The sequence below is a fragment of the Muntiacus reevesi genome, chromosome 18 (assembly GCF_963930625.1).
Source record: "Muntiacus reevesi chromosome 18, mMunRee1.1, whole genome shotgun sequence".
NCBI lineage: Eukaryota > Metazoa > Chordata > Mammalia > Artiodactyla > Cervidae > Muntiacus > Muntiacus reevesi.
The window spans coordinates 50,473,413-50,499,824 of record NC_089266.1 but is presented as its reverse complement, the minus strand read 5'-3'; the positions used below and the strand labels follow the sequence as shown (position 1 = coordinate 50,499,824).

Sequence of the window (26,412 nt, the reverse complement as noted above, 5' to 3'; positions counted from 1 at the left end):
ATTAAATGAGCATGAGAGAATTGACTTTTATGAAGCTTTCTTCATGGTCTTAGTTTTAGGCCACTAAACAGAATTTTCCTATGTAAACTTAAATAATTTTAGGATTATGTGTGAAAAACAAATGACATCTGAAATTTCTAATACTGTTAACTTATATACTTTGATACAATAGTTATGCTATAAATACACCTTTCTTCTAACTTTCCAGGCACAAAAGTCTCAAACCTAGAAATCCTGGACAGCAAGGACAGGCGCCATCTCTGAGTCAGCAGCAACAAGTACTTCCGAAGCACAAGACCAGTGAGAAGCAAGAGAAGAGTGAAAAGCCGCAGAAACGCCCCTTGACTCCTTTTCATCATCGTGTGTCTGTTAGCGATGACACTGGCATGGACACAGATTCAGCCAGTCAAAGACTTGTGATATCTGCTCCAGATAGTCAAGTGAGATTTTCAAGTATCCGAACTAATGATGTAGCAAAGACTCCTCAAATGCATGGCACTGAAATGGCAAATTCACCTCAACCACCCCCACTTAGTCCTCACCCCTGTGATGTGGTTGATGAAGGAGTGACTAAAACACCCTCAACTCCGCAAAGTCAACATTTTTATCAAATGCCAACACCGGATCCCTTGATTCCTTCTAAACCAGTGGAAGATGGGATAGACAGTTTATCCCAGTCTTTCCCAGCTCAATTCCAGGAAGCTGTAGAACCTACAATATATGTTGGTACAGCAGTAAACTTGGAAGAAGATGAAGCTACTATAGCCTGGAAGTATTACAAGGTCCCAAAGAAAAAAGATTTAGAGTTTTTACCACCTCAACTTCCAAGTGATAAATTCAAGGATGATCCAGTTGGACCTTTTGGACAGGAAAGTGTAACATCAGTTACAGAGTATGTATTTTTTTTAATAGTCAATTAAAATTTAAGGGTGGAAATGATGTAAGTTCTTAATAGGCGCCAGAATGGTTTCAGGGTTGGATTTACAATAATAAATCCTTTCAGTAGTTGAGTATTAATTTTGGATAATTTCTCTACTGTATTTTTTCCTCAGGGGACCTCTTTATTATGAAATATTTTAGTCACATAAAAGTGGAGAAAATAATAACATTTATCCATCAACTAAGTTGGTCCATCAGCCAACTTAAGAATTTTACATACAATTAGCACTACTGTATACTATTATTTTTCCTCTATTCTTCCTTCCACTGTCCTGAATTTGGTATTTATCACTTCTATACATGTTTTTATACTTGTGGCTCTAGTTAATTAATTTCACTTGCTTTCTGGTATTTCTTTGTTATGACTATATTAGCCAAAATTTACACAGTTATCTTCTTTCTTGAGATGGCATGTTGATTATTTTCAGTTTTTCACAAAAGATGTAGCAGTGAATTTTTTTGTACACATTTCCTTTTACACGTGTAAGAATTCCTCTAGGGAATATAGCAAAAAGTGGAATTGCTGTGCCATGGGGTATATTGATATTCAGCATTAAAGGTTGTTGCCAAATTACTTTCTAAACTATACTAGTTTATACCCTCATCAAACAGCAGAGTATGAGAATAGCTATTCTACATTTTCCTCCGTACTTGGTATTAAGAGACTTTTAATTTTCTATTCTGCTTCATGCAGAATGGCATATTATTGTCTTACTATATGTTTACAGTTTCCTAGTCATGTTAAGCAGCACTTAAAGTGTTTATGGGCCTATACTATATATCATATTTTAGTCTATTTTCTTTTTCCCCCCCAATTTATTCCTTTCATATTCTGGTTATTAATCTCATATTAGTTATTATGCTTTGGATATAATTTTTAGTCCATTTTTAGTCTTTCACCTCCCCCCAACTCCGATTTATTCTTTGTATCTTCTGGCTATTAATCTTGTGTTAGTTAGATGTACTACAGATATCTTCCTCTGTTCTGTGGTCTCCCTTCTTTGTCCACAAAGTATGTCATACGTATACATTGTGTATGATGTACTTTGGGGCAAATATAGTCTTATTTTCAGGTCTCCCTTTACTTTCTCTGTTGTTCTGATTATCGTCTGTCCCAAAGTTTCTTGCATTTTTATCCATAGTGGGGTTTCCCCCTAGTGTCTGATCGGAGTGTGGTCGATTACAGTGCCGTGTTAGTTTCAGGTGTGCAGCAGAGTGACTCAGTTAGTGTGTTTTTTTTAAAGGTGAAAACCAACCATTATATTCGTTTTACTATTATAGTCATTAAAGCTATCTACCTATTTATCAATACAAGGCCAAGTAGTGTGCAGAGATTACACTTCCTTCTCTGTCTGTTGTCAGTGAAAATTTTTAGGGTCTTTTGCTTAGAATGTTAAAATTTCACAAGAGTGTGTGTGTGTGTGTATACACACATGCATGCACACATATATGTAGTGATCTTATTCATGCCTTGTACTGAACTTTTGAGGAGAGCTGGTTTAGTTTGAAGTCTTTTTTTTTTTTTTTTGTCCCATCACTGAAACTTTTTTCTTGGATAATGTCTCTATTTTTCCCTCCATTCTCTGTGGAATTTCTAGAATTCAGACATTGAACGTTTATATTTTCTCTCATTTTGTTTTTCTGAGGGGATTCGTCAACTTCTAGCTCTTTTCTTAGAGTTTTAATATTATTCATGTGTTTTTAATTTTTAAATTAAAAAAAAAATAGCACCCCGTTGTTAAATGTCCTGTTAACTTTTTTTTCCCTTTAGAAGTACTGTGTTTTGGTCTTTTTCTTTACTATACTGATTCTCATCATATTATTGTTTCATCTTACACATTTTATTATTTATTTGTTTTGGCTCTGCAGCATATGGGATCCTAGTTCCCTGATCAGGGATCAAACCCATGCCCCCTGCATTGGAAGTGCAGAGTCTTAGCCTCTGGATTACCAGGGAAGCTCCTCATCTTACACATTTTAGAAGAGGGAATAGAGGAGCTGAGTAGAAATTTGTGTGTGAGGAGAGGAGCTTGTCAACTGGCAGGACTTACTCATTCAAATACTTCAGTATCAGTTGTGTATCAGTTCCAGACACTTTGCTTTATGGTAATGGGGTAGGGGATGTTTTGGCGGGGAGGCCTTATACCTAAACTTTCAGGATAAAAAGAATGACAGGTCTTGTGCCTTCAGCAGGTTATCTATTCATTTTTCTTAGAAAAGGAACCTTTTCAGGACTGGGATGGGTGTAGAGGAGGGGGATGAACTAGGAGTTTGAAATTAACATATCCATACTAGTATATATAAAATAAACAACAGAGACCTACGGTACAGCACAGAGAACTATCTTACAGTATCTTGTAATAACCTGTGATAGAAAAGGATCTGAGAAAGAATGTATACACACACACACAGAGCAGAATCCCTATACACCTGAAAGCCGTAGAACATTGTGAATTAACTGTGCTTCAGTTCAAAAATGGGTATTTTTAAAAAGGAACACTGCTTCTCCATTTTCAGCTTTTTCATTTCTTTTTTTTTTTTTTTTCCATTTAGCTTTTTCATTTCTTTCCAGAGATAAAAGTCGTTTTCTTTGATTTTTAGGCAGTTTGGCTCTCCTGTTGTTTATGTAGTTTGCCTTTAGCCCCCTCTTACATATTCTAAGCTATGAACTTTCTCTAGTGTTTCGTTGGTTTTTTTTTCTTTTGTTTTTTCATTTTGCTTGTGTTTCATTAATTTTTGAGCTTCCCGAGATAAAGTAAAATGCCCGATCCATTTATAGCCTCTCATTTTCCCACAGAGATGTATTTTCTTTTAAAGTTCCCTGATTATTATTTTAATAGATGTATCTGTGTGCTTTGTCTAGCAGTTTGAATTATAAAAGCATTCTAGTATGACTTTTTTAAAAATTAAAATTAATTTGAAATTGAGGGACTTTAGGATATCCTTATGATCATGGAAGACAACTAACTTAGTTACTAAATTAGTCGGCAGATCTCTTGGAACCAAGTAGTTCCCCTTTACATGAGAATAAAATCCATACTCTTTTCCTCATCTGTAAGGTTTCTACACAGTCTCCTGCATAGCTGGTTCTTCATTTGTATTTACTACTCCTATTTGCTTCCTGACTTAACCACATCAGCTTTCTTGCTGTTCTGTCAGAAAGTTAAGGTCATTCCTCAAGGCCTTTTAAGTTCAGTTCGGTTCAGTTGCTCAGTCATGTCCGACTCTTTGCGACCCCATGAATCGCAGCATGCCAGGCCTCCCTGTCCATCACCAACTCCCGGAGTCTACCCAAACCCATGCGCATCTAGTCAGTGATGCCATCCAGCCATCTCATCCTCTGTCGTCCCCTTCTCCTGCTGCCCCCAATCCCTCCCAGCATCAGGGTCTTTGAAACTGCATTATGGGGCTGCCGGGGAGGGGGGACAGCTCACTCCTTTTTGTTCCATCGAACTCGAAATTTACCTTCTCAGGAAGTATTTCCTTGACCACCGTAACGAAACTGTGGTTTCTCTTTAGTCCCCAAGTGACTGCCTATCCTGTGAACTGTTTTCCATATACACACATATATATAATCATCTGAAATTGCACATCTGTTAATGGTCTCTTCCACATTAGAATGTAAACTCTATGAGGGTAAGAATTTTGTCTTGTGTACTACTGTGTTCTTCCAGCATAAACACATACACAGGCCTGTGTGCAGACGTGCACACACCCACACCCCTAGAATAATCCTAGGCATTTAGTAGACACTCAGCAAATGTTGGTTGACTGAAATGACAGTCATCATGGCCCTAAATTACTTTGTGATTTTACAACTTATTTCTTTCTAGATGTCATATTTTCTTATTTAATAAATGTATGTTAAAAAAATAGTGATGTAAATATTTTCAGTTTTAAGAACGTTAAGAGTGAGTTTTTATGGCTATAGTCATTAGATCTAAGAATTCTAGCTGTAACTTATAAGTGTATTGGCTGCTTGTGTGCATGAGTTATCTGTAAGTGAAATGAAGGTCTCTTAGAAATTAATACAGCTTAACCTTAAGAGTCTGTTCTCAAATTACTTTGACATTTTTCTCATTGAATAAGAATGAGAAACATAGTGTAGAAAGGTAGCATGCAGAGTAGAATGGTTCTGGATCATGTTTATGTAAATGAAGGAAATAACATGCCTCTCTCTGTTACTGGTCACCATTTTTTCTACCTCATAAAAAGCAAACAGCACAAAGAATAGAGGTTTTTAAAAAATGTCTCATGAATGCTGTTTAACAGGTTATGCTAGTTACTGAAATGTGTTGTATCATAAATTACTTGTAGATAGAATCCTTGTTTTTGTAATACTAGATAAGAATAGGGTAGGTACCACAGAAAGTCAGCCTTTAGAGACTTCGCTACTATATGAACTACAAAACATTTCTGGAGTATAACTTTTATACTTGGTAGGTTAGAAGTCTTGATCTTTTATGTTTTAATCATCTGGGTGATTTTTTTTTCCCCTGGAGTTACTGTTCTATGGCAGTAGTTCTTAATTGGAACAGTTTCTGGCCTCCTTTCGCACACAAACCCCTCCCAGGTGACATTTGGCAGTGTCTAGAGATGCATTGTTTGTCACGACCAGAAGTGTCCTACTGACATCTGATACACACACACATGCACGCACACCCTTCCTAGGTGACATTTGGCAGTGTCTAGAGATGCATTGTTTGTTACGACCAGAAGTGTGCTACTGACATCTGAGAGGTAGAGGCCAGGAATGCTGCTAAATGTGTTACAAGGTATAGGATTATCCTGTACAACAAGGAATTCTCCAGCCTGAAACGTTAGTCATGTTGAGGTCCTTTAATGTCACGAATAACCTTTAACAGAAATAGAAATCTAGAATAAGTTATTATATTAGATACACTAAACATGTTTAATGATTAGTTTCACGTGAGAGCTGTCCCATACTCTCTCTCCAAACCACAGTAAAATACCTGGATGGTCTTCTGTGTTTGTATTATGCTGAAACAAAAGTTATTTTTTCTCATAGTTAAGGAGATCTTGTTGAAATAACTTACTAATTCAAGTGCCTGCTCTTAATATTACTTGAGATGGGAAATCATGAGGATTGGTCATCTCCTTACAACAAGTGGCAGAGCCTGTTGAGACAGTCAGATGATGTCCCTTGTCATTAAAAATAAATTCTCTAAAAAGAATTATAAATACCCTAAATTACTATTATACTTCCTTAATGGAATTTAAACAGTCTTCTTAAATTCTTTATAGAGGTATTCTATATTTTTAAAGATGTAATATGTCAAACACATTTCTGGCCATATAGTAATCCATTCAAAAGCCTAGTTTGTTTTATATTTTAAAAGTTTGTCAATGTATGACAAAAACCTCTACAATATTGTAATTAGCCTCCAACTAATAAAAATAAATGGAAAAAAAATAAAAACATTACAGGTCCCCACAAAAAAAAAAAAGTTTGTGAATTCCTATTACCCAGTCACAGTAAATTTCTGTTATCCTTTTTAATACTTTGAGTTTTGAATGTCTTAAAGTGTATAACACTTAATTTTAATGAGGTTAATTAATTAGAAGGTTGTTGCAACTCCTACATTATTCTTTCTCCTTTTGTAGGAAGATTATCTTGTTTAAATTCATATTCCTCAAAGATACATTATCAATTTTAATAAAACTGAAGTTTCTGTAATATACAAGATGCTGTAAGATGTTGCAGTATAAGATAAATTTGGTCCTGGCCCTAAATGAAATTGTAATCTAATGGAAAATAATATTCAATTCTCTGATACAGATACATATAAAATATAGTAGGAACACAGAGCCAGAGTGGAAAATAATTCCATTTATAGAGATCAGAGGCTTTAGGTAGCTTAGTATGGAAAGATTATAGGGTGCTGCTTAGTGGTTTGGTATGTCATGATGAGAAATGAAATCTCAAGAGTAGGGTGGGGCTGTATAATAGAGTAGCAAAATATTGCTTATAAGGTGATACAGGGACCTCCCTAGGAAATTAGAAGGATGCAGTAGGGATGGATGGATTTTATAGATGTGGAGTAGACTAAAGAACCTTATGGCCAATTAGAATAGATTCCATAATACAAAGCAGAGAAGACAATGGCACCCCACTCCAGTACTCTTGCCTGGAAAATCCCGTGGATGGAGGAGCCTGGTAGGCTGCAGTCCATGGGGTCGCTAAGAGTCGGACACGACTGAGTGACTTCACTTTCACTTTTCACTTTCATGCGTTGGAGAAGGAAATGGCAACCCACTCCAGTGTTCTTGCCTGGAGAGTCCGAGAGATGGGGGAGCCTGGTGGGCTGACGTCTGTGGGGTCGCATGGAGTCGGACATGACTGAAGTGACTTATCAGCAGCATAATACAAAGAGTGGCAAGAATGCATCAGTAGAAATAAAAAAATAGTTTATACTAGTTGACTTTTACAGATGTGTGCCTTTTTAGGAAATAATGAAGGAGAAATTTAGACCTTTATTTTTGTTAGTGGCAATTCAGTTTACATTTGGCATAAATAAATGAAGTTTTCCACTGATTGGTATTAAAGGGTTGTAATAGGTGTTAATAATAAGTAGATGAAAGACATACTGTTTATTTTGCTAATCAGTTTTAGTTGGTGATGGCCACTTGACTTGTGAAGAGTAATTACTTCATCATTTCTAAGCATTTCCTTTATTCTTAGGCTTCATGTGCAGGAGTTGATGCCAAATTTTTTATTTTTTTATTATTTTTTAATTTTTATTTTTTTGATGCCAAATTTTTTAGTAGCTCAGTTCAGTTCAGTTGCTCAGTTGTGTTCAAGTCTTTGTGACCCCACTGACTGCAGCATGCCAGGCTTCCCTGTCCATCACCAACTCCCAGAGCTTGCTCAAACTCATTTCCATCAAGTCGGTGACGCCATCCAACCATCTCATCCTCTGTCATCCCCTTCTCCTCCTGTCTTCAGTCTTTCCCAGCATCAGGGTCTTTTCCAGTGAGTCAGCTCTTCACATCAGGTGGCCAAAGTATTGGAGTTTCAGCTTCAACATCAGTCCTTCCAGTGAACACCCAGGACTAATTTCCTTTAGAATGGACTGGTTGTATCTCCTTGCAGTCCAAGGGATTCTCAAGAATCCTCTCCAACACCACAGTTCAGAAGCATCAATTCTTAGACACTCAGCTTTCTTTATGGTCCAACTCTCACATCCATACATGACTACTGGAAAAACCATAGCTTTGACTAGATGGACCTTTGTTGGCAAAGAAACGTCTCTGCTTTTTAATACGCCGTCTAGGTTGATCATAGCTTTTCTTCCACAGAGCAAGCATCTTTTGATTTCATGGCTGCAGTCATCATCTGCCATGATTTTGGCGCCCAGGAAAATAAAGTCTGTCACTGTTTCATTGTTTTCCTGTCTATTTACCATGAAGTGATGGGACAGGATGCCATGATCTTAGTTTTTTGAATGTTGCTTTCTAAGCCACCTTTTTTCACTCTCCTCTTTCACCTTCATCAACAGGCTCTTTAGTTCCTTTTCACTTTCTGCCGTAAGGGTGGTACCATCTGCATATCTGAGGTTACAGATTTTTTCTCCCAGCAAACTTGATTCCAGCTTGTGCTTCATCCAGCCTGGCACTTTTTAGTAGCCACTTTAAAGCAAAATTCCTTTTCTAATTTGTTAGAATTTAATTGGAGGAGAGAGAGGTTGGGTGGAGCTTAGCGTATCTCCCACATAAGATATACACATCTGTGACAATTATCTTTATTTTCTTTTTGTGTCTAATTAATTTTAGTCTCTTTGTTAATGATAACATCCATTTTAGAATAGTGACTTAAGACCTTGTAAATTTTTTTAAAAAGCAAGATTTCTGCCAAGAAACATTACAGTTGCTTTTTGACATTTTTTCAGGAGTTTAGTTTTAGTAGAATTTGTGACAGTTTAAAATAATCTGCTATTCTGATTCACAAGGAATCTTTCTAAACCCTGAACAAAGAACTGTACTTGAGCATAGTTCTTGTCATGATGTCTTGGTTGGTATAAAGGATACTTCAGGATATCTTAACCATAATGTCCATTAGTAGAATTAGCTTTTATACTATATCAGTGATATATCAGATTTTTATTGTATGTATATAGTTGTTATAATGCATTATTTGATCTCTAAAAGATAGATTTTAATTACTTTGTTTCATAGAACGATGTCTATGATGAAATAAACTTGCTTTGATTTACTGTATTCTAAATCTTATAAGTTTTTTTCTCTTTAAGATTTTTTTCTAAGTCTTCCTTATTTGATATCTTACTTTAATGCAATATAGCTATACTTTTGACAGCTAGCTTGACTCAGTTTAAGGATTGGTTCTGAATATTGGAGATGGTATTAGAAAAGGTACTGTTAATTTTTTGAGATTTATTAAATTCATTTCTTCATTAACAGTTCTTGAATTATAGCTTACCTCCTTTTATAATTGCTAGTTCTAAAATATTGTCACATCTTGTCTGAAAGAGTTTCTTTTGAATAAAGACACAAAAGCATAAGCTGTAAGCCATGTTAAATTCTCTACAAGTACTTTTCAGGGTCGTGTGCTGCTTCGTCGTAGTGAAAAGAAGGAGATACAGTTAATTAATGAAAGTAATTTTGGTTTGCTTTGGGCATTACAAAGATTCCTGTTCATGGCTGTACCTAATCATTCTTTTCCAGTTTGTCTGTATTTGCTTTTATATCTGACTGAAATTATCTCTGTAGTTAACAATTTGGCTTTATGTGAAAGTTCCTTTTAGAAAAGGAGAGGTGTGTTGTTCCTGTTCACAAAAGTGTCTGTATACTTTATGATTGGATAGTGATGAAATGCTAACTTGAGTTTTTAATCTGACATCTCTTTAAAGAAAAAAAGCAGTTTTTATTTCTATTAGTTTTAAATATAGAAGGATGTATAATGTAAATAATTTATATTTTTAATTTATTGTGACTTGATACTCTTGATATCATTGACTTCATTTCAGTTCTTTGCTGTGAGATCCATTCAATAAAATAACAAAAAGTTGTCTTTAGGTATTGCATTTGGTTTACTCATTTTTATTCCTAAAAGAGCCCTGCGCAGTAGGATTTTTCTTTTTACTGTTACTGCCCACTAGCTTAACAACTAGTTATGTGAACAGTGTGGCAGTTTTTATGCTTCTGCCAGAGGACAACTTAATATGAAAATAGATGTTTTATTCACCTCAACACAGAGTAGTCTTTCAGGTTAGTGACTGGGAGTGGAGGGGTAGGTTCTTATACTTTCCCCCTATGAATAATTATATGTATTTGCATATTTATTTAAAATCTTCCCTGCCCTAACCCTGCCACTATTTGACCATTTCTTCCAACATAATTTTCACATCCAAGTCAGAGAGCACACCCTCTGTTTCCTGTTTCATGACTTTTAAGTATTAAATAAGAAAATAGATGTCAAAGTAGATACAAATACTATTTTAATGATTTATGTTGGTATCTGATAGACATTTCAGGAAACATTTAGCATCTAGTATGGTGAGATAGAAAACTTATCAAGAAATAAATGCTTATTTATAGAACAGAACCATTCTAACAGATAACTGTAAAACATATGCCCCATTGACAGTTGGGTTAGCACTATGTTCCTATGGAAAAAAGGTTTTGTATATTTGAGATTTCAGTTTGAGGATAAATCTGAGGCACATTGAGATAATAGTGACATATATCATATTTGATAGCATTGTGAGAAAATGTCAGTTATTCTTTTGATTACCTCTATTTCAAACCTTAGTTTATAGGGTATAGAGTGCTTCTAGTGCTGGACATTGGTGAATAGATTAGCTAGCTATGATAGCTCTGTCATTCATAGTTTATAAACTAGCAAATACCTTCATTGATTCCAAACCTTATTTCTCGTATGATTTTTTTGTCTTGATACCCAGGAAAGGCAAGTCGCAGCAGTAGTATCACTTTCTAACAAATAAAGGTGATTTACTTCAAAGTACAACATACTGTATCTTAGAATTATTAATGCAAACACAGTATCTCAATCCTCTGTGGCTTTTAGATTTCATATATTAATTTAGCAAGTATTTATTGAGCACTTAGTATGTGCCAGGCACTACTCGGCATTCGGGATAGTTCAGTAAATAGAGACAAAATTCCTAACATTTAGAGGCTTATAGATAGTCTAGTGGAGTGACAGACAGCCATGAGCATAAGCAAATTACATAGTATGTTAAAAGAGAAATACTGTGGAGGGAAAAGTGAAGCCAGATAAGGGGGATCAGTGTTGAGATAGTGGGTTTATCTTAAATAAAGTCTCATAAATATGTGACATTTAAAGACTGAAGGAAGTGAGGGAGTTGACCATGCAGCTATTTGGGGGAACAATGTTCCAGATAAAAAGAACAGTCACGAGTGTGGCTGACCTGTTGAGGAATATCAAGGAAGCCCTTGAAAGAACAGTGAGAGAGGGAGGAATAGAATAGTAGAAGATGAAGTTGAAGGGGAAAAGGGGAGACAGATCATGGAAAACTTTGATAGGATATTATAAGGACTTTGTTTTTTACTCAGGGTAAAATAGTCATTGCAGGATTTTAAGCATTATTTGACTAGAAGCTGGGCTGTCATCGTTTTCGGTAGTGCGAGAATCTCAGCTTTGCAAACCATAGAGAAAATGAGTTTAGGAGTCTAAAAGTGTCATGCAAACCGAAAATGAATCATCCTCTCTTCACACTCACCAAGCACCTTGGTCTTCAGAGATGTAAGGGTCCTGATGCCTTCCAGGGTTTGGTGATCCTGTCAGTTTGTTGTGACTTCCTTGGATTTCACTTTTTTCTGGTGTCTCTTCCTAGTAGTTCATCTTTCTAACTTCAGTGTTGTCTTCTTGCCTGTTCTGTTGTTCTTTGTCATTTTATTGGATATTTTAGGAGAGTACAGAGATACGTTTATCATTCATGAAGTAGAACCAGAAGACTAATAACTTATTTTCCAATGTGAGTAGTAAAAGCCTCTGAGATAACTTGTGCTGAAACTCCACTTGACATTCTAAAGGTTTTGCTAGAATTATTTACAGTTGATAAATAATACAGTAGAAAATTGTTATTTTCATGAAGCACAAGTCAGCCTCTTAAACTTTTTAAACTTAAAAGTATATCCACTCATGGCAGTAGGAAAAGGATAATCACTTTAATTGTATAAAGGTGTAAAGGTATAAATTGTATAGAAGTAGATATAAATTTTATAAAGGTATATAAAGGTATAACTTGTATAAAAGTACAGTAGTCTCACTGTTTAGCACAAATTTTGAGAGTTCCTGTGTTGAAGCAGTTTAGATATGAATCCCTTTCAAGTGAATGAATTTGTACAGGTTAATGCACTTGAGTATTTGGAAATGGAGTTGGTTACCAAAAGACAACACGTTTTGGTGAAAGACTGTGAGACCAGGATTTTAGCTCCATTTCTTTGTTGCTGAATTTGAGACTTCAGTAAATCACATAATCTTTCTATGCCTCAGTTTCTTCATTTGTCAAATGGAGGATTGCAAGTTAGATCATCTCTAAATAATTTTTTTTAAGAAAATAATTCTGAAAACTTTATGATGCTTAGTCACTTTAGAAATTTTTATGGAGAATATAATTAATTTTTCTAATTTTTTTTTATGCAGGTTAATGGTGCAATGTAAGAAACCTTTAAAAGTTTCTGATGAATTAGTGCAGCAATATCAAATTAAAAATCAGTATCTTTCAGCAATAGCATCTGATTCAGAACAAGAACCTAAAATTGATCCATATGCATTCGTTGAAGGAGATGAGGAATTCCTTTTTCCTGATAAGAAAGATAGACAAAATAATGAAAGAGAAGCTGGGAAAAAACACAAGGTGAGTAAGAGAAAGTACACCAAAGCATCACTGATGTTTTGTAGCTCTGCATATGATACTACAATTCTCATTTTAAAAAAAGATTCTTCATTTTAACTTAGAAAAAAATGTCTTAAAAATAGATTAATCAGGCACATTGTACAAAATTTAAGAGCTTATATGGCTTTGAAATTATTACTGGTCTCTGATGATAGTGAATATATCTTTATTATAAAAGTTTTGAGATTAGAGAAAAAGGACATTAGTTTGTTATATTGAAATCAGAACACTTAGGTAGATGAACTGCTTTGATTCTAAGTTAAACTATGCTCTAAGTGAATTAACAGTTTTCAAAAATGCAGTAAAATATACATCACTCTGTTTATAAAATATGTAATATTTTGAATATGTGACTCAAGAAGTAAAGTCTTATATTAATAATGTGTCTTAAAAAATTTTTTAAATAAAATATTTGGGGATCTATTAAGCACAAGATAACTGCTAGAGAAGAGTTTTGCCTTAAACACAAAATTGAAAATTGAAGGCTATAAAATTACAAAAAGGACCCAGTAATATGTTTAATTCAAATAATTCATTTCACAAAGTTTTGCTTAGCCTTTTTGTGTGCCAGGTACTTGACATTTTGTTCTTTTCTAAATATGAAAACAAGTAGCTGGGAATGTAATAGATTTTGTAGAAAGAACATGGACTTTGAAATTTGACAGATTTAGTTTGAAATCCCAGCTCCACTACTTAATAGTTTATTTCCTGGATTATCTATAGAAGTATTTTTTGTCTGTAACTTAAGATGAACATACTTACTTATCCTGTAGGTTAGTTGTGAGAGTTATTGATAATGTCTGTAGAACACCCAGCAGAATGATCAATATATCAGTTCAGTCGCTCAGTCTTGTCTGATTCTTTCTGACCCCATGAATTGCAGCATGCCAGGCCTCCCTGTCCATCACCAACTCCCGGAGTTTAGTCAGACTCATGTCCATCGAGTTGGTGATGCCATCCAGCCATCTTATCCTCTGTCGTCCCCTTCTCCTCCCACCTTCAATCTCTGCCGGCACCAGGGTCTTTTAAATGAGTCAGTTCTTTGCATCAGGTGGCCAAAGTATTGGGAGTTTCAGGTTCAGCATCAGTGCTTCCTTTGAATATTCAGAACTGATTTCCTTTAGGATGGACTGTTTGGATCAATACATAGCTACTCAATAATTGGTATATTTTATTATTGGGAAAATACGTATTTCAATCTAATATGTGATATTGTATGCAGGTAGAAGATGGGCCATCTAGTGTTACAGTGTTATCACATGAAGAAGATGCTATGTCATTATTTAGTCCATCTATCAAGCAAGGTAAAACTTATTTTCCAGTCAAAGTACTGCATTCCAGGATTGTTACTTTAAAGTAATCTGATATTGTTGGACTTTTAGTATTCCTTTTTGCATAGTTCATGTTTCATAAAAAGGGACTAATCTTAAAATGATGGATTTTAAGGAGACGGAGCCTCAGGTGATAGAAATACTGTTTTGAATTGTGGAGCTTCTTTCCTTTGTTTAACAAATAAAAATAACTCCCTTATCTGTAAAAGAAGGAGATAGGATAAGATCATTACCTAAGATCCCTCTCAGTTATAAAAACTCAGTTTATGAATTAGACTTTACTGTAATTTGGTTGTCCTTTTCTCCCCCTCCCCCCAAGTTAGAACAATTATTGCTGAGCTCCTTATATTAACGTAGTTTTCTAGCACTGTTCTCAGCACTGGAGGTACACTGAAGACTCAACTTTGAAAGCATCTGATTTGTCCTCCTTGTAAGTAGAAAAGAGAGACAGGTTGTATTGTTTCTTTTACAAGATCTGTTTAACTTCTGATGGAGGCAAAAGAAATTGTTCTTTGGTATGTGTCTATTAGGGACAAAGTTTTGTTTTAGCATTTGGAATAAATAGGGAGGATCCATTAGCCTCTTTGTAGTCAAAAACGAAATAAGAAAAAAACGTCCATCTGAATAAGAAAGAGATGATGGTCTTTCATGAAATAAATTTAATGGTCATTGGTTGTAAGTATCTTGGTAAGTTAACTGTTTAAGTTTTTTAGTCTGTTTACCTGCCTTAGGATAAAGGAACTGTGCCTGTGGTGTGACTTTCTCAAAATGTGGACCATCTGACACTGAGCATCTTTTGAAGTGAAACTTGGGAATCTTGGTGTATTCCAGATGACTTTTACACACTAAAATTTTAGAACTTCTACTTTAGTAAATCTTTAGGATGGGTTTGCAAAGGCACTTGGAAAGTGACTTTAATCTTTCTGAAAGGGAGGGTGGTTTCAAGTCATTTAACCATCCTGAGGATGCTTTGGAAGGTTTATACACCAACTGCTTTTTTTTCCTTGTGTGGGAATGCAAGTGGAATATAACTTTCCTTTGTATTTTTATTTTTTCTATAGTAGTCATGTATTTTTCACTAAGACTGGGGAGAAAAGCAAAAAGGAAAATAAAATTTTAGAACTGAAATGAAACTTAACTAAGAGGTAATTAAGTGCGTACTTAAGTTCCTGGCACTGGGCAGAAGTGGTTTATCCATTAATGCGCTCTCTCACATTTAATTCTTGTCATATTGTCAGTGCTGGCATTGGAACTCAAATTAAGATAGTCTGTCTGACATAACTAGAGAACTTAATTATTCTGTGCTTCCTTTATATTTCAGAAAGATTAAAAAAACTAAAAATGTCTGTGTTTAATTCTGTTGTCCTTACAGTTTTATTTGATGCATTATTAATGTAGATTACTTAGTTATATTATGGATTATATAACCTGAGCTTCCTATATATGGTGAGCTTCCTTGGAAAGGTGTCACCATATATTTACAATTTTTATTTCTATTAAAAAAATCTATGGATTTTAAGCAAATCACAATTTCTTATTGCATAATACACTTACAAATGTAAATGTACATGTCTAGGTTAAATAAATTTATTTGGTCAGTAGTGGAATTTTTTATTTTGTTTTTCTAATGGCCATCTGTAGATGCTCCCCGCCCTGCTGGTCATGCCCGACCTCCATCAACCAGTTTGATTCATGACTCAGACCTGACTGTCTCTTATACTGACCTTGATAATATTTTTAATTCTGATGAAGATGAACTGACAGTAAGTATCCTTACTGATGATTACAATTATAATTTATTTTCCTCAGTTTTATAAAAGTTTTTCTTTAGAAGTGATATGTGACTTGAATACTATGTTTTATCACTGAACGATAGGAAATACTTTGAAATAAAATTTCTGTAATTGATGTCCTTTTTTTAACCTCCCTCATGTTTGAGGTGGTGGTTTTTTTTTTTTTTTGTTTGTTTGTTTTTTTGCTTCACTGTGCTGCTTGCCGGATCTTGGTTCCTTGACCAGGGATTGAACCCAGGCCCTTGGAAGTGAAAGTGCAGAGTCCTAACCACTGGACCACCAGAGTTCCCTAAGCATTCCATATATAATGTAACCTATAAACTTTAAGGGTTTTTTTCCCTTTCCTTTTTATGTTTGAAGGACATGTATAATTAAGCTTAATTTGTTCTTGGCCATATGTTCCTTTTCTGCAGACCTTAGAAAGCAGAATATTTACCTAATCCTTGAACCTATAATTTTAGAAATGACCCGAGAATTGACTCAATCAGAGAATAAATAATTGACATTGAAATTATATACCTTCTCAGTTTATTCAGGAATTTGTTTGGTACCACAGTCATTGTTATAAGACATCTATATACTATAATAGTGAAAGAGGAAGAAAAAGTGATATTTAATCTTTAGCACCCATTTTCAGAGAAAGCTGAAGATAAATGAAAGCTTAAAATGAGAGTCCCTAGAATGTGAAATGGCAACCCACTCCATTATTCTTGCCTGGAGAATTCCATAGACAAAGGAGCCTGGCAGGCTACAGTCCATGGGGTCGCCAAGAGTCAGACGTGACTGAGCGACTATCACTCAGAATGTGAAATCTCTGGGAAATTAATGAATTGAGTGTTGCATTATAAAAGGGAATTCCTTTTTCATCTGTGTAAAGGTAACTTGGAAACTTCTGTCGTACATTTGGTCTCTTCAATTAAGTGATATAATGCAGATATCACTATACATAAACTTCTACTCCACATCCCGTAATATAGTGTAGTTTAGATAACTGTATGCCTGAAAACAGGGCTTCCCTGCTGGCTCAGCAGCAAAGAATCTGCCTGCCAATTCAGGAGATGTGGGGTTGATCCCTGGGTCGGGAACATCCCCTAGAGAAGGAAATGACAGCCCCCTCCAGTATTCCTGCCTGGGAAACACTATGAATAGAGAACCTGGCAGGCTGCAGTCTATGGAGTCACGAAGAGGCGGACATGATTTAGCGACTAAACAACAGTCCCTGAATACGGTGGTACTTTTGTGCTTTCTCCCTGCTGCTGTTCATGTGTCAGTGTTAGAGCTGACAGCTTGGTTTCCTTGTATCCTGCTACCCACTTTGTTTTAGGAACCAAATTGTCAGCTCTAACAACACTGAGGACAGATTGGAGATTTTAAGACCTGTTTTGTTCAATGTATTAAAACTTGCCTTTAGTTAGGGATCCTATTGTTTTGTCGTACAAGATCTTTCTGAAGTTTTGCTTAGTTTAACCTTTCGTAGCATATTTGTAGGGGCTAGAAGATTATTAAGAAAGATAAAAATGTAAAAGGAATTTGGAGAGGTTATTGATTATAAAGTAATATTTAATGTCTTTTCTTTAAAGAGACAAATGCTTTATAAGTATCTTTTACTAAGAGGGAGTTCCCAAATTCTGCAAGTTTTCTTATTATTTTTTTGTTATTTTAATAGGTTTTAATGTATTTTGAAAGTAATGGTTGTTTTCATGAAGGAACTTTTTCCTCTCTCTGTTAATTTGGAGTATTATTATAATCATCAGATAAACTAATCTGGTTTATTGATACATAAAAATTTTTTATGTCTTCAACTTGCATCTAGTAGATACTTGGCTATGGCACCAATGGGCTCTACTTTCAAATTACATCCAAATGATTACTATCTTGTTCACAATGAATTTAAATTTCAGAGAAATATGTATGTGTGTGTGTGTTTTTTTTTAATAGCCTGGATCTAAAAAATCAGCGAATGGATCAGATGATAAATCCAGCTGCAGGGAATCAAAGACAGGAAATCTGGACCCATTATCTTGCATAAGTAAGCTTACCAAATCTGTATTCCAGATAAATCTGCAAACTTTTAATCTCAATGATATCTCCCATCCCTTTGTTTTATACACAAAATAACTTCTTTTTAGTCTTATGTTAAAATGTGTGTTTTATTAACTATAGGCACTGCAGATCTTCATAAAATGTATCCTACACCACCATCACTGGAACAACATATTATGGGATTTTCCCCAATGAATATGAATAATAAAGAATATGGTAGTATGGATACAACACCTGGAGGAACTGTTCTAGAAGGAAATAGTTCTAGTATAGGAGCACAGTTCAAAATTGAGGTTGATGAAGGATTTTGTAGCCCAAAACCTTCTGAAATTAAAGTAAGTATTTTATTTTTCTAGAAAAATAATTCACTTCTACATTTTTATATAGAATTGGTTTACTGCCATATTCAAAAATCCTCTCATAATGAAAGAGTAGAATTATATTTACATTTTATTATTCTGTTTAAAAAAGGAAAAAAATGTTAGAGTTACTTTGTTTTGTGTTTTTTTTTTCCCTTGAAAGACAAGATACTGAAAATCGTGTTGTTTATATTATAGGATTTTTCTTATGTGTATAAGCCTGAAAATTGTCAAGTTCTAGTGGGATGTTCCATGTTTGCACCTCTAAAAACTCTACCAAGCCAGTGTCTGCCTCCTATCAAATTACCAGAAGAGTGTATTTACCGTCAGAGCTGGACTGTTGGAAAGTTAGAATTGCTTTCTTCAGGGCCTACAATGCCATTCATCAAAGAGGGGTATGATTTAAATTTATATTATTGGTATAGTATATGAATACTTGTGTAGCTTTAATTTTTTTTTCATAATTAACACCTAGTATGTAGGTATCTGGGAAAAGATACTGGTTTTTGATAATTTTTTAAAATTATTTTCTGATTAATAGTTTATAATGGTGTTTGTTATGGTTAAAGTAAAGTATTAGAACACTAAAGACCAGAAAACATTACATTTGGAAGCATCTTTTGTTTTGGTCTAAAATTCTAATCACACTTATTTTTATATTTGCCATATTTCACACACTTTTTTTCCCACACTTTTTATATTTAAAATATCTCTGAAATTGGGGTGTCTTATAATTGGTAGCATCTTAAAATTGCCACTGTCCTTTTCTACCCATAAACATCTCTAAAATCAGGTGTTTTTTTTCAAACAGTTAGTGGCATCTTAGAATCAATGAAGTGTGAGTATTCCTAGTATAAGAGCTATAGAGATAGTAGTCATGGGTATATAGATGTGGAACAGTGTATACAAATTTTATTTATTTATAATAGAACTAATTAGTTGGATTTTACCACACAACAATCACCTGGAGTGGATATATTAACCAAACATATATTTTAATTGTACTTAAATTTTTGGACCAATTGTGTTTTCATAATTTTCAGTGTTACTTAGAAATATTTGGGAAATCTTTAGTTGTATTTCACCTTACTAATATGTTCCTTTATGTATGTTTTTTTATTTTCTTTTCCCCTGATGACGCTAGTGATGGAAGTACTATGGATCAAGAATATGGCCCTGCTTATACACCTCAAACTCATACTTCCTTTGGGATGCCTCCTAGCAGTGCACCTCCTAGTAACAGTGGAGCAGGAATTCTTCCTTCTCCGTCTACCCCTAGGTTTCCAACTCCAAGGACCCCAAGGACTCCAAGGACTCCTCGTGGAGCTGGTGGACCAGCTAGTGCTCAAGGTTCAGTCAAATATGAAAATTCAGACTTATATTCACCAGCCTCCACCCCATCCACCTGCAGACCCCTTAATTCTGTTGAACCTGCAACTGTTCCTTCCATCCCTGAAGCACACAGTCTTTATGTAAACCTCATTCTTTCAGAATCAGTTATGAATTTGTTTAAAGACTGTAACTTTGATAGTTGCTGTATCTGTGTTTGCAACATGAATATCAAGGGTGCCGATGTTGGAGTTTACATTCCAGATCCAACACAGGAAGCACAGTATAGGTGTACTTGTGGCTTCAGTGCTGTCATGAACAGGAAATTCGGAAACAATTCAGGATTATTTCTAGAAGATGAACTAGATATCATAGGACGCAACACAGAATGTGGCAAAGAAGCAGAAAAACGTTTTGAAGCTCTCAGGGCTACTTCTGCTGAACATGTTAATGGAGGACTAAAGGAATCCGAAAAATTGCCTGATGAATTGATACTATTGCTACAAGATCAGTGCACTAATTTATTTTCACCTTTTGGAGCTGCAGACCAAGATCCCTTTCCCAAAATTGGTGTAACTAACAATTGGGTACGTGTTGAAGAGCGGGACTGTTGCAATGACTGCTACCTTGCATTGGAACATGGGCGTCAGTTCATGGATAACATGTCAGGAGGCAAAGTTGATGAAGCACTTGTGAAAAGTTCATGCTTACACCCCTGGTCCAAAAGAAATGGTAAGTATGCTAATGAAGTAATTTTTCCATTTTGTTTTAGTTGTATGAGTTTTTCTTCTTAAGTAAAGGTAATAAAGACAGTTTCCCATTTAGCTGATAGAGACACTTAAATGTGCACTTAAAACTCCTTCAAGAATGACACTTTTAAAGGAAGAACTTCCGAGTAGTTTAGTTTAATTTCAGCAACAAAAGTATGGTTATTATAAGTCTGTAATTATGTACTTGTGTAGGAGTATAAAAGGTACTTTGCACATGTTAATTAGCAGAAAATTGCTGGTTGTCTGCTTTGTTCAGGATTCTTTCACTCATTAAATATTTATTGAGCAACTAGTATGTGCCAGGGACTGTTCTTTTATAAACTACAGTATTAAAGCAAACGTATTTCCTGCCCTTTCTGAGTCTGTAAGACTCAAAATAACAAATTTAAATGAAAGTAATTATATGGTATCAGATGGTGACAACTGCTTTGAGGGAAAAGCAAGGAAAGGAGTGGAAAAAGACAGGACAGAAATGTGTTACTTTAGAGGTATGTTTAGAGAAGATATTACTGAGGGACAGCATTTGAGCAAAGACCTACATAGAGACGGGGAATGTAAGCTCTGTGGCTAAACGAAAGAAGTGTTTTCAGAGAGTGCAGAGACCGTGAGTAATGTGCTTAATGTTTGAGAAACAGTAAAGAGGCAGTGTTGGAATGAGTTGGGCGATGGGGGGACTGGTAGCAGTTGGAAGTCTAAGAGACGGCTGAGCACCAATGTCATGTGGAATCTGATGCACCATGTTTAACTGTGGCCTTTATAGTTTATTCCGAGATGGCTAGGACAGTTTTGAGCAAAGAAGTAAGATGATCCTTACTTATCCAGGTGCATATTTGGAAATACAAGTTTTAAATTGAGAAGAGTGGTTGGGGATAGAGATTAAAAAATGTGTGTGTGTGTTATCAGTGTTTTGAGGCTTCCCAGTGATAGCTCAGTGGGTAAAGAATCCACCTGCAATGCAGGAGTCATAAGAGACGTGGGTTCAATCCCTGGATTGGGAAGATCCCTTGGAGGAGGAAATTGCAAGCCACTCTAGTATTCATGCCTGGAAAATTTCATGGACAGAGGAGCCTGTTAGGGGGTCACAACCTCTCCTCCATGGGATCGCAAAGAGTTGGACATGACTGAGCACATGACACCTACATGGCACCTATCAGTGTTTTAAACTGTGGAGCTGAATGGAAAAGCAATGTCTTTGCTTTTCAATGTGCTTTGCTTTTCAATGTGCTGTCTAGGTTGGTCATAACTTTCCTTCCAAGGAGTAAGCGTCTTTTAATTTCACGGCTGCAGTCATCATCTGCAGTGATTTTGGAGCCCAGAAAAATAAAGTCAGCCACTGTTTCCCCATGTATTTGCCATGAAGTGATGGGACCAGATGTCATGATCTTAGTTTTCTGAATATTGAGCTTTAAGTCAACTTTTTCACTCTCCTCTTTCACCTTCATCAAGAGGCTCTTTAGTTCCTCTTCACTTTCTGCCATAAGGGTGGTGTCATCTGCATATCTGAGGTTATTGATATTTCTCCTGGCAATCTTGATTGCACCCTCTGCTTCCTCCAGCCCAGTGTTTCTCATGATGTACTCTGCATATAAGTTAAATAAGCAGGGTGACAATATACAGACTTGACGTACTCCTTTTCCTATTTGGCACCACTCTGTTGTTCCATGTCCAGTTCTAACTGTTGCTTCCTGACCTGCATACAGGTTTCTCAAGAGGCAGGTCAGGTGGTCTGGTATTCCCATCTCTTTTAGAATTTTCCACAGTTTATTGTGATCCACACAGTCAAAGGCTTTGGCATAGTCAATAAAGCAGAAACAGAAATATATGCAGAGTACATCATGCAAAATCCCAGTCTGGATGAAATGCAAGCTGAAATCAAGATTGCTGGGAGAAATATCAACAACCTCAGATACACAGATGACATCACCCTATGGCAGAAAGTGAAGAGGAACTAAAGAGCCTCTTGATGGAGGTGATAGAGGACTTTGCTGGTTTAAAACTCAGCATTCAAAAAACAAAGATTATGGCATTTGGTCCCATCACTTCATGGCAAATAGATGGGGAAACAGTGACAGACTATTTTCTTGGGCTCCAAAATCACTGCAGATGATGACTGCAGCCATGGAATTAAAAGACGCTTGGTCCTTGGAAGACAAGCTATGACCAACCTAGACAGCATAGTAAAAAGCAGAATACCAGTTTGCTGACAAAAGTCCATATAGTCAAAGCTACGGTTTTTTCCACTAGTCATGTATGGATGTGAAAGTTTAACAGTAAAGAAGGCTGAGTGCCAAAGAACTGATGTTTTTGAATTGTGGTGCTGGAGAAAACTGTTGAGAGCCCCTTGAACAGCAAGGAGATCTGATCAGTCGGTCCTGAAGGAAATTAACCCTAAGTATTCATTGGAAGGACTGATGCTGAAGCTGAAGCTCCAGTACTTTGGCCACCTGTTGCAAAGAGCTGACTGACTAGAGAAGACCCTGATGCTGAGAAAGATTGAGGGCAGGAGGAGAAGGGGATGACAGAGGATGAGATGGCTGGATGACATCATTTACTCAATGGACATGAGTTTGAGCAAACACTGGGAGATGGTGAAGGACAGGGAAGCCTGGTGTGCTGCAGTCCGTGCGGCTACAGAGTCAGACAGACTGAGCAGCAGAACAACAGCAACAATGGGAATACTGGGTGGTTTACCTAGGGAGCACTGTGTTTATCACAACAAAGACTGATAACTCTGCAGCCATGAAGATGTGTTTTATCCTAAGGACTTACATTGAGAAAATAATTCAAAACAAGAAATATCTTTATATTTCAGTTTAAAGTAGCAATACAAAGACATGCTGTAAAGCCTAAATTTGCAATCTTGGAGTACTTTTCCATTAAATTATAACAGCTTCATTAAATAGTAGCAAGCTCCTATTTAATACATTAGTACCTTTGCTCCGATTGTTTCCTCTGCTTTGGACAGAATACCTGTTCTTCCAGGTATTTACATGAAAACACTCCTCTCTCTACTTTTGTCAGAAGTCATCTTAGTGTAAAATGGCAAACCACTCTTTATCTCCACCATCCTGCTCCTTTTGTTTTCTCCCCCTCAGTTCAGTTCAGTTCAGTCGCTCAGTCATGTCCGACTCTGCAACCCCATGAATCGCAGCACGCCAGGCCTCCCTGTCCACCACCAACTCCCGGAGCTTACTCAAACCCATGTCCATGGAGTCGGCGATGTCATCCAGCCATCTCACCCTCTGTCGCCCCCTTCTCCTCCCGCCTCTAATCCCTCCCAGCATCAGGGGCTTTTCCAGTGAGTCAGCTCTTCGCATGAGGTGGCCTCCTCCTCCTAGCGTTTCTCCCCCTAGTGTTTGCTTATTACCTTCTTAAGCATATTGCGTAATGTATTAATTATTATCTCTCACCCCATTAAGTTCACTCTGTGCAAGTTCTGTGTACAAGAAAGGATTTTTGTCTGTTTTGTTTGTTATGTCCAAATACCTAAAATAGTACCTGGTAGTAGATGGCATGTAGTAGATGGCCAGAAGTCCAAGGTGTTGAAATATTTGTTAGAATTAAGAGTTCGTAATTTAACGGTAATGTTTATTTTTCTCAAAATAGGAAAAGCTTTGTTCTAATTATAAAAAATACATACTTTCTGAAAAGAAAGTTAAGAATCTGATATAGATGAATAGACATAAAAATTGCCCCAGCCCCATCATTACACCACTGCATGATCACTCATCTCTAAGCAACTTTGGCATATCATACAATTCATCCTTTTGTCGTGAACAACTGAATGGTTTTTAGTTAGCACAGACTTGTGTAGCCATCACCACAATCAATTTTAGGACATTTTCATCATCCCCAAAATCTGTATTTATTAGTGATCACTCCTGTTTTCCTCCAACCACCCCCTCCTCGCACTGGGCAACTACCAGTCTACTTTCTGTCTTTATAGATTTGCCTCTTTTATATACTCCATGTAAATAATATTATACGCTATATGGTCTTTTGTGATTGACTTCTTTTTCTTAGTGTAGTTTTTCAGGGTTCATCCAGGTTTTAGTATGGGTTAGTACTTAATTGATTTTTATTGCCAAATAAGATTCTATTTATGCATATACCACATTTTATTTACTCATTCATCTGTTGATGGGCATTTGGATTGTTTCCCCTCTTTGGCTGATATGAATAATGATACACTGAACATTTGTGTACAAGTTTTTGTGCAAACATATATTTTTTTTAGTCTTGAGTGAACTTGATAACTCTGTTTTACTTTCTGAGAAATTGCCAGACTCTTCTCTAAAGCAGCTGCTCCATTTTACATTCCCATTGCAGTGTGTGAGGGTTCCACTTTTTCTACATTCTCATTAACATTTGTCATCATGTGTTTGTAATTATTACCATCATCATCATCATACTGGATTGTGAAGTATTATCTCATTATCGTTTTGATTTGCATTTCCCTAATGACTAATGATGCTGAGTGTCTTTTCATGTGTTTATTGCCTGTTTGTATTTTTTCTTTGGAGAAATGTCTTCTTTTCAGATCCTTTGCCCATTTTTAAGTTAGGTTTTTTGGTCTTTTCATTATTGAGTTGTGAGTGTTCTTTATATCTTTTAGATATAAGTTTCTTAATATCTGCACATATTTTCTTCTTTTCTCTGGTTTGTCTTTTCTCTTTCTTGATGGTGTCATTTGAAGCAGAAGAGTTTTTAATTTTGATGAAGTTCAGTGTATTACTTTCTTTTGTACTTTTTGGTTTGTACTTTTGGTTTGTACTTTTGGTGCCATATCTAAAAAGACTTTAATCCTAAGTCATGAAAATTTACTTCTGTTTTTTTTCTATGAGTTTTACTGTTTTATCACATATTTACATCTATGATCCATTCTGAATTAACTTTGGTATATCATGTAAAGAAGAGTTTCAGTTTTATTCTTTTGCACATGAATATCCAATTGCCCTAGAACCGTTTGTTGAAAAGATTATCTTTTCACATTAAATTGTGTTGGCACGTTTGTCAAAAATCAATTGACTATAAATACGAAGTTTTATTTCTGGATGCTTATTTCTCTTCTACTCAACAGAATATCTAGTCCTCATGATCACTCTTAAAAATTAATATATTCTAAAACCATTGCTTTCCAACCAGATTTCAGCTTTGAGACCTTGCTCTTGTCATAATATGCAGTTATATTCTTTTTCATGCATTCCTCCCCACAAGATGATAAGATCCCTGAAGACGTGAATAAGAATGTATTTCACAGTATTCCCAGCAGCTAGCATAATTCCTGAACCATAGTAGGTCTTTGTTATATGTTTTTTATAATGAAAGATTGTGAATGAGAATCTCTCTGAATTAATATCAAACTGTAAATTCCTGAACTTTACTCAGATCACAATTTCTCAGGGTAAGCTCTGAATATGTGTTTTATAAAAGTTCCCCATTTGATTATGATAAACAACCTTAGCCAGTGACAGCTTTTTCTAGATTTGATGTAAACACATATCAATACACAGTTCTATTTGTGTAAAATATCTTCCAGTTTTAAAACCTATTTTTATTTACTAGTGTATTATCAGTCCACTTTAAATAGCTCTTATCATTTTAAATAGTATTTTTGTTATGTATATACTAGTTTATTAAGTATAATAATTGTTCAACAGTATATCTGAAATTAAATTATTTCTGATTCTGTACACTATTTATAGATATAGGGAATTAAAGCAAGAAATTATAAATTAGGCAATAATAATAATGAATTAAAGTTGAATGATTTAATGTAACAGAGTGTTCAGAGAAGATGTAATGATACAACTGAACCATGCTCAAGGGACAGATTAATTATATTAGGAAGATTTCATGGTTTTTTAAAAAGTCATTTGATGTTTAAGAGCATCACCTTTCATATCCATTCTGATAGTTGGTCAGAA

At 35.5% G+C, this 26,412-nt stretch overlaps 1 protein-coding gene across 1 annotated transcript in view; it reads left to right on the top strand.

Moving 5' to 3' along the window:
• The window catches only part of MED13 (mediator complex subunit 13), a 92,935-nt gene that overhangs the window by 39,862 nt on the left and 26,661 nt on the right, over positions 1 to 26,412 (top strand). The window contains exons 9-16 of the mRNA XM_065911002.1: positions 209 to 892; positions 12,608 to 12,821; positions 14,083 to 14,164; positions 15,833 to 15,954; positions 17,923 to 18,013; positions 18,148 to 18,362; positions 18,585 to 18,781; positions 19,531 to 20,447. Of these exons, the coding sequence (XP_065767074.1) occupies positions 209 to 892; positions 12,608 to 12,821; positions 14,083 to 14,164; positions 15,833 to 15,954; positions 17,923 to 18,013; positions 18,148 to 18,362; positions 18,585 to 18,781; positions 19,531 to 20,447 (2,522 nt within the window). The remainder of the gene's footprint in view (positions 1 to 208; positions 893 to 12,607; positions 12,822 to 14,082; positions 14,165 to 15,832; positions 15,955 to 17,922; positions 18,014 to 18,147; positions 18,363 to 18,584; positions 18,782 to 19,530; positions 20,448 to 26,412) is intronic.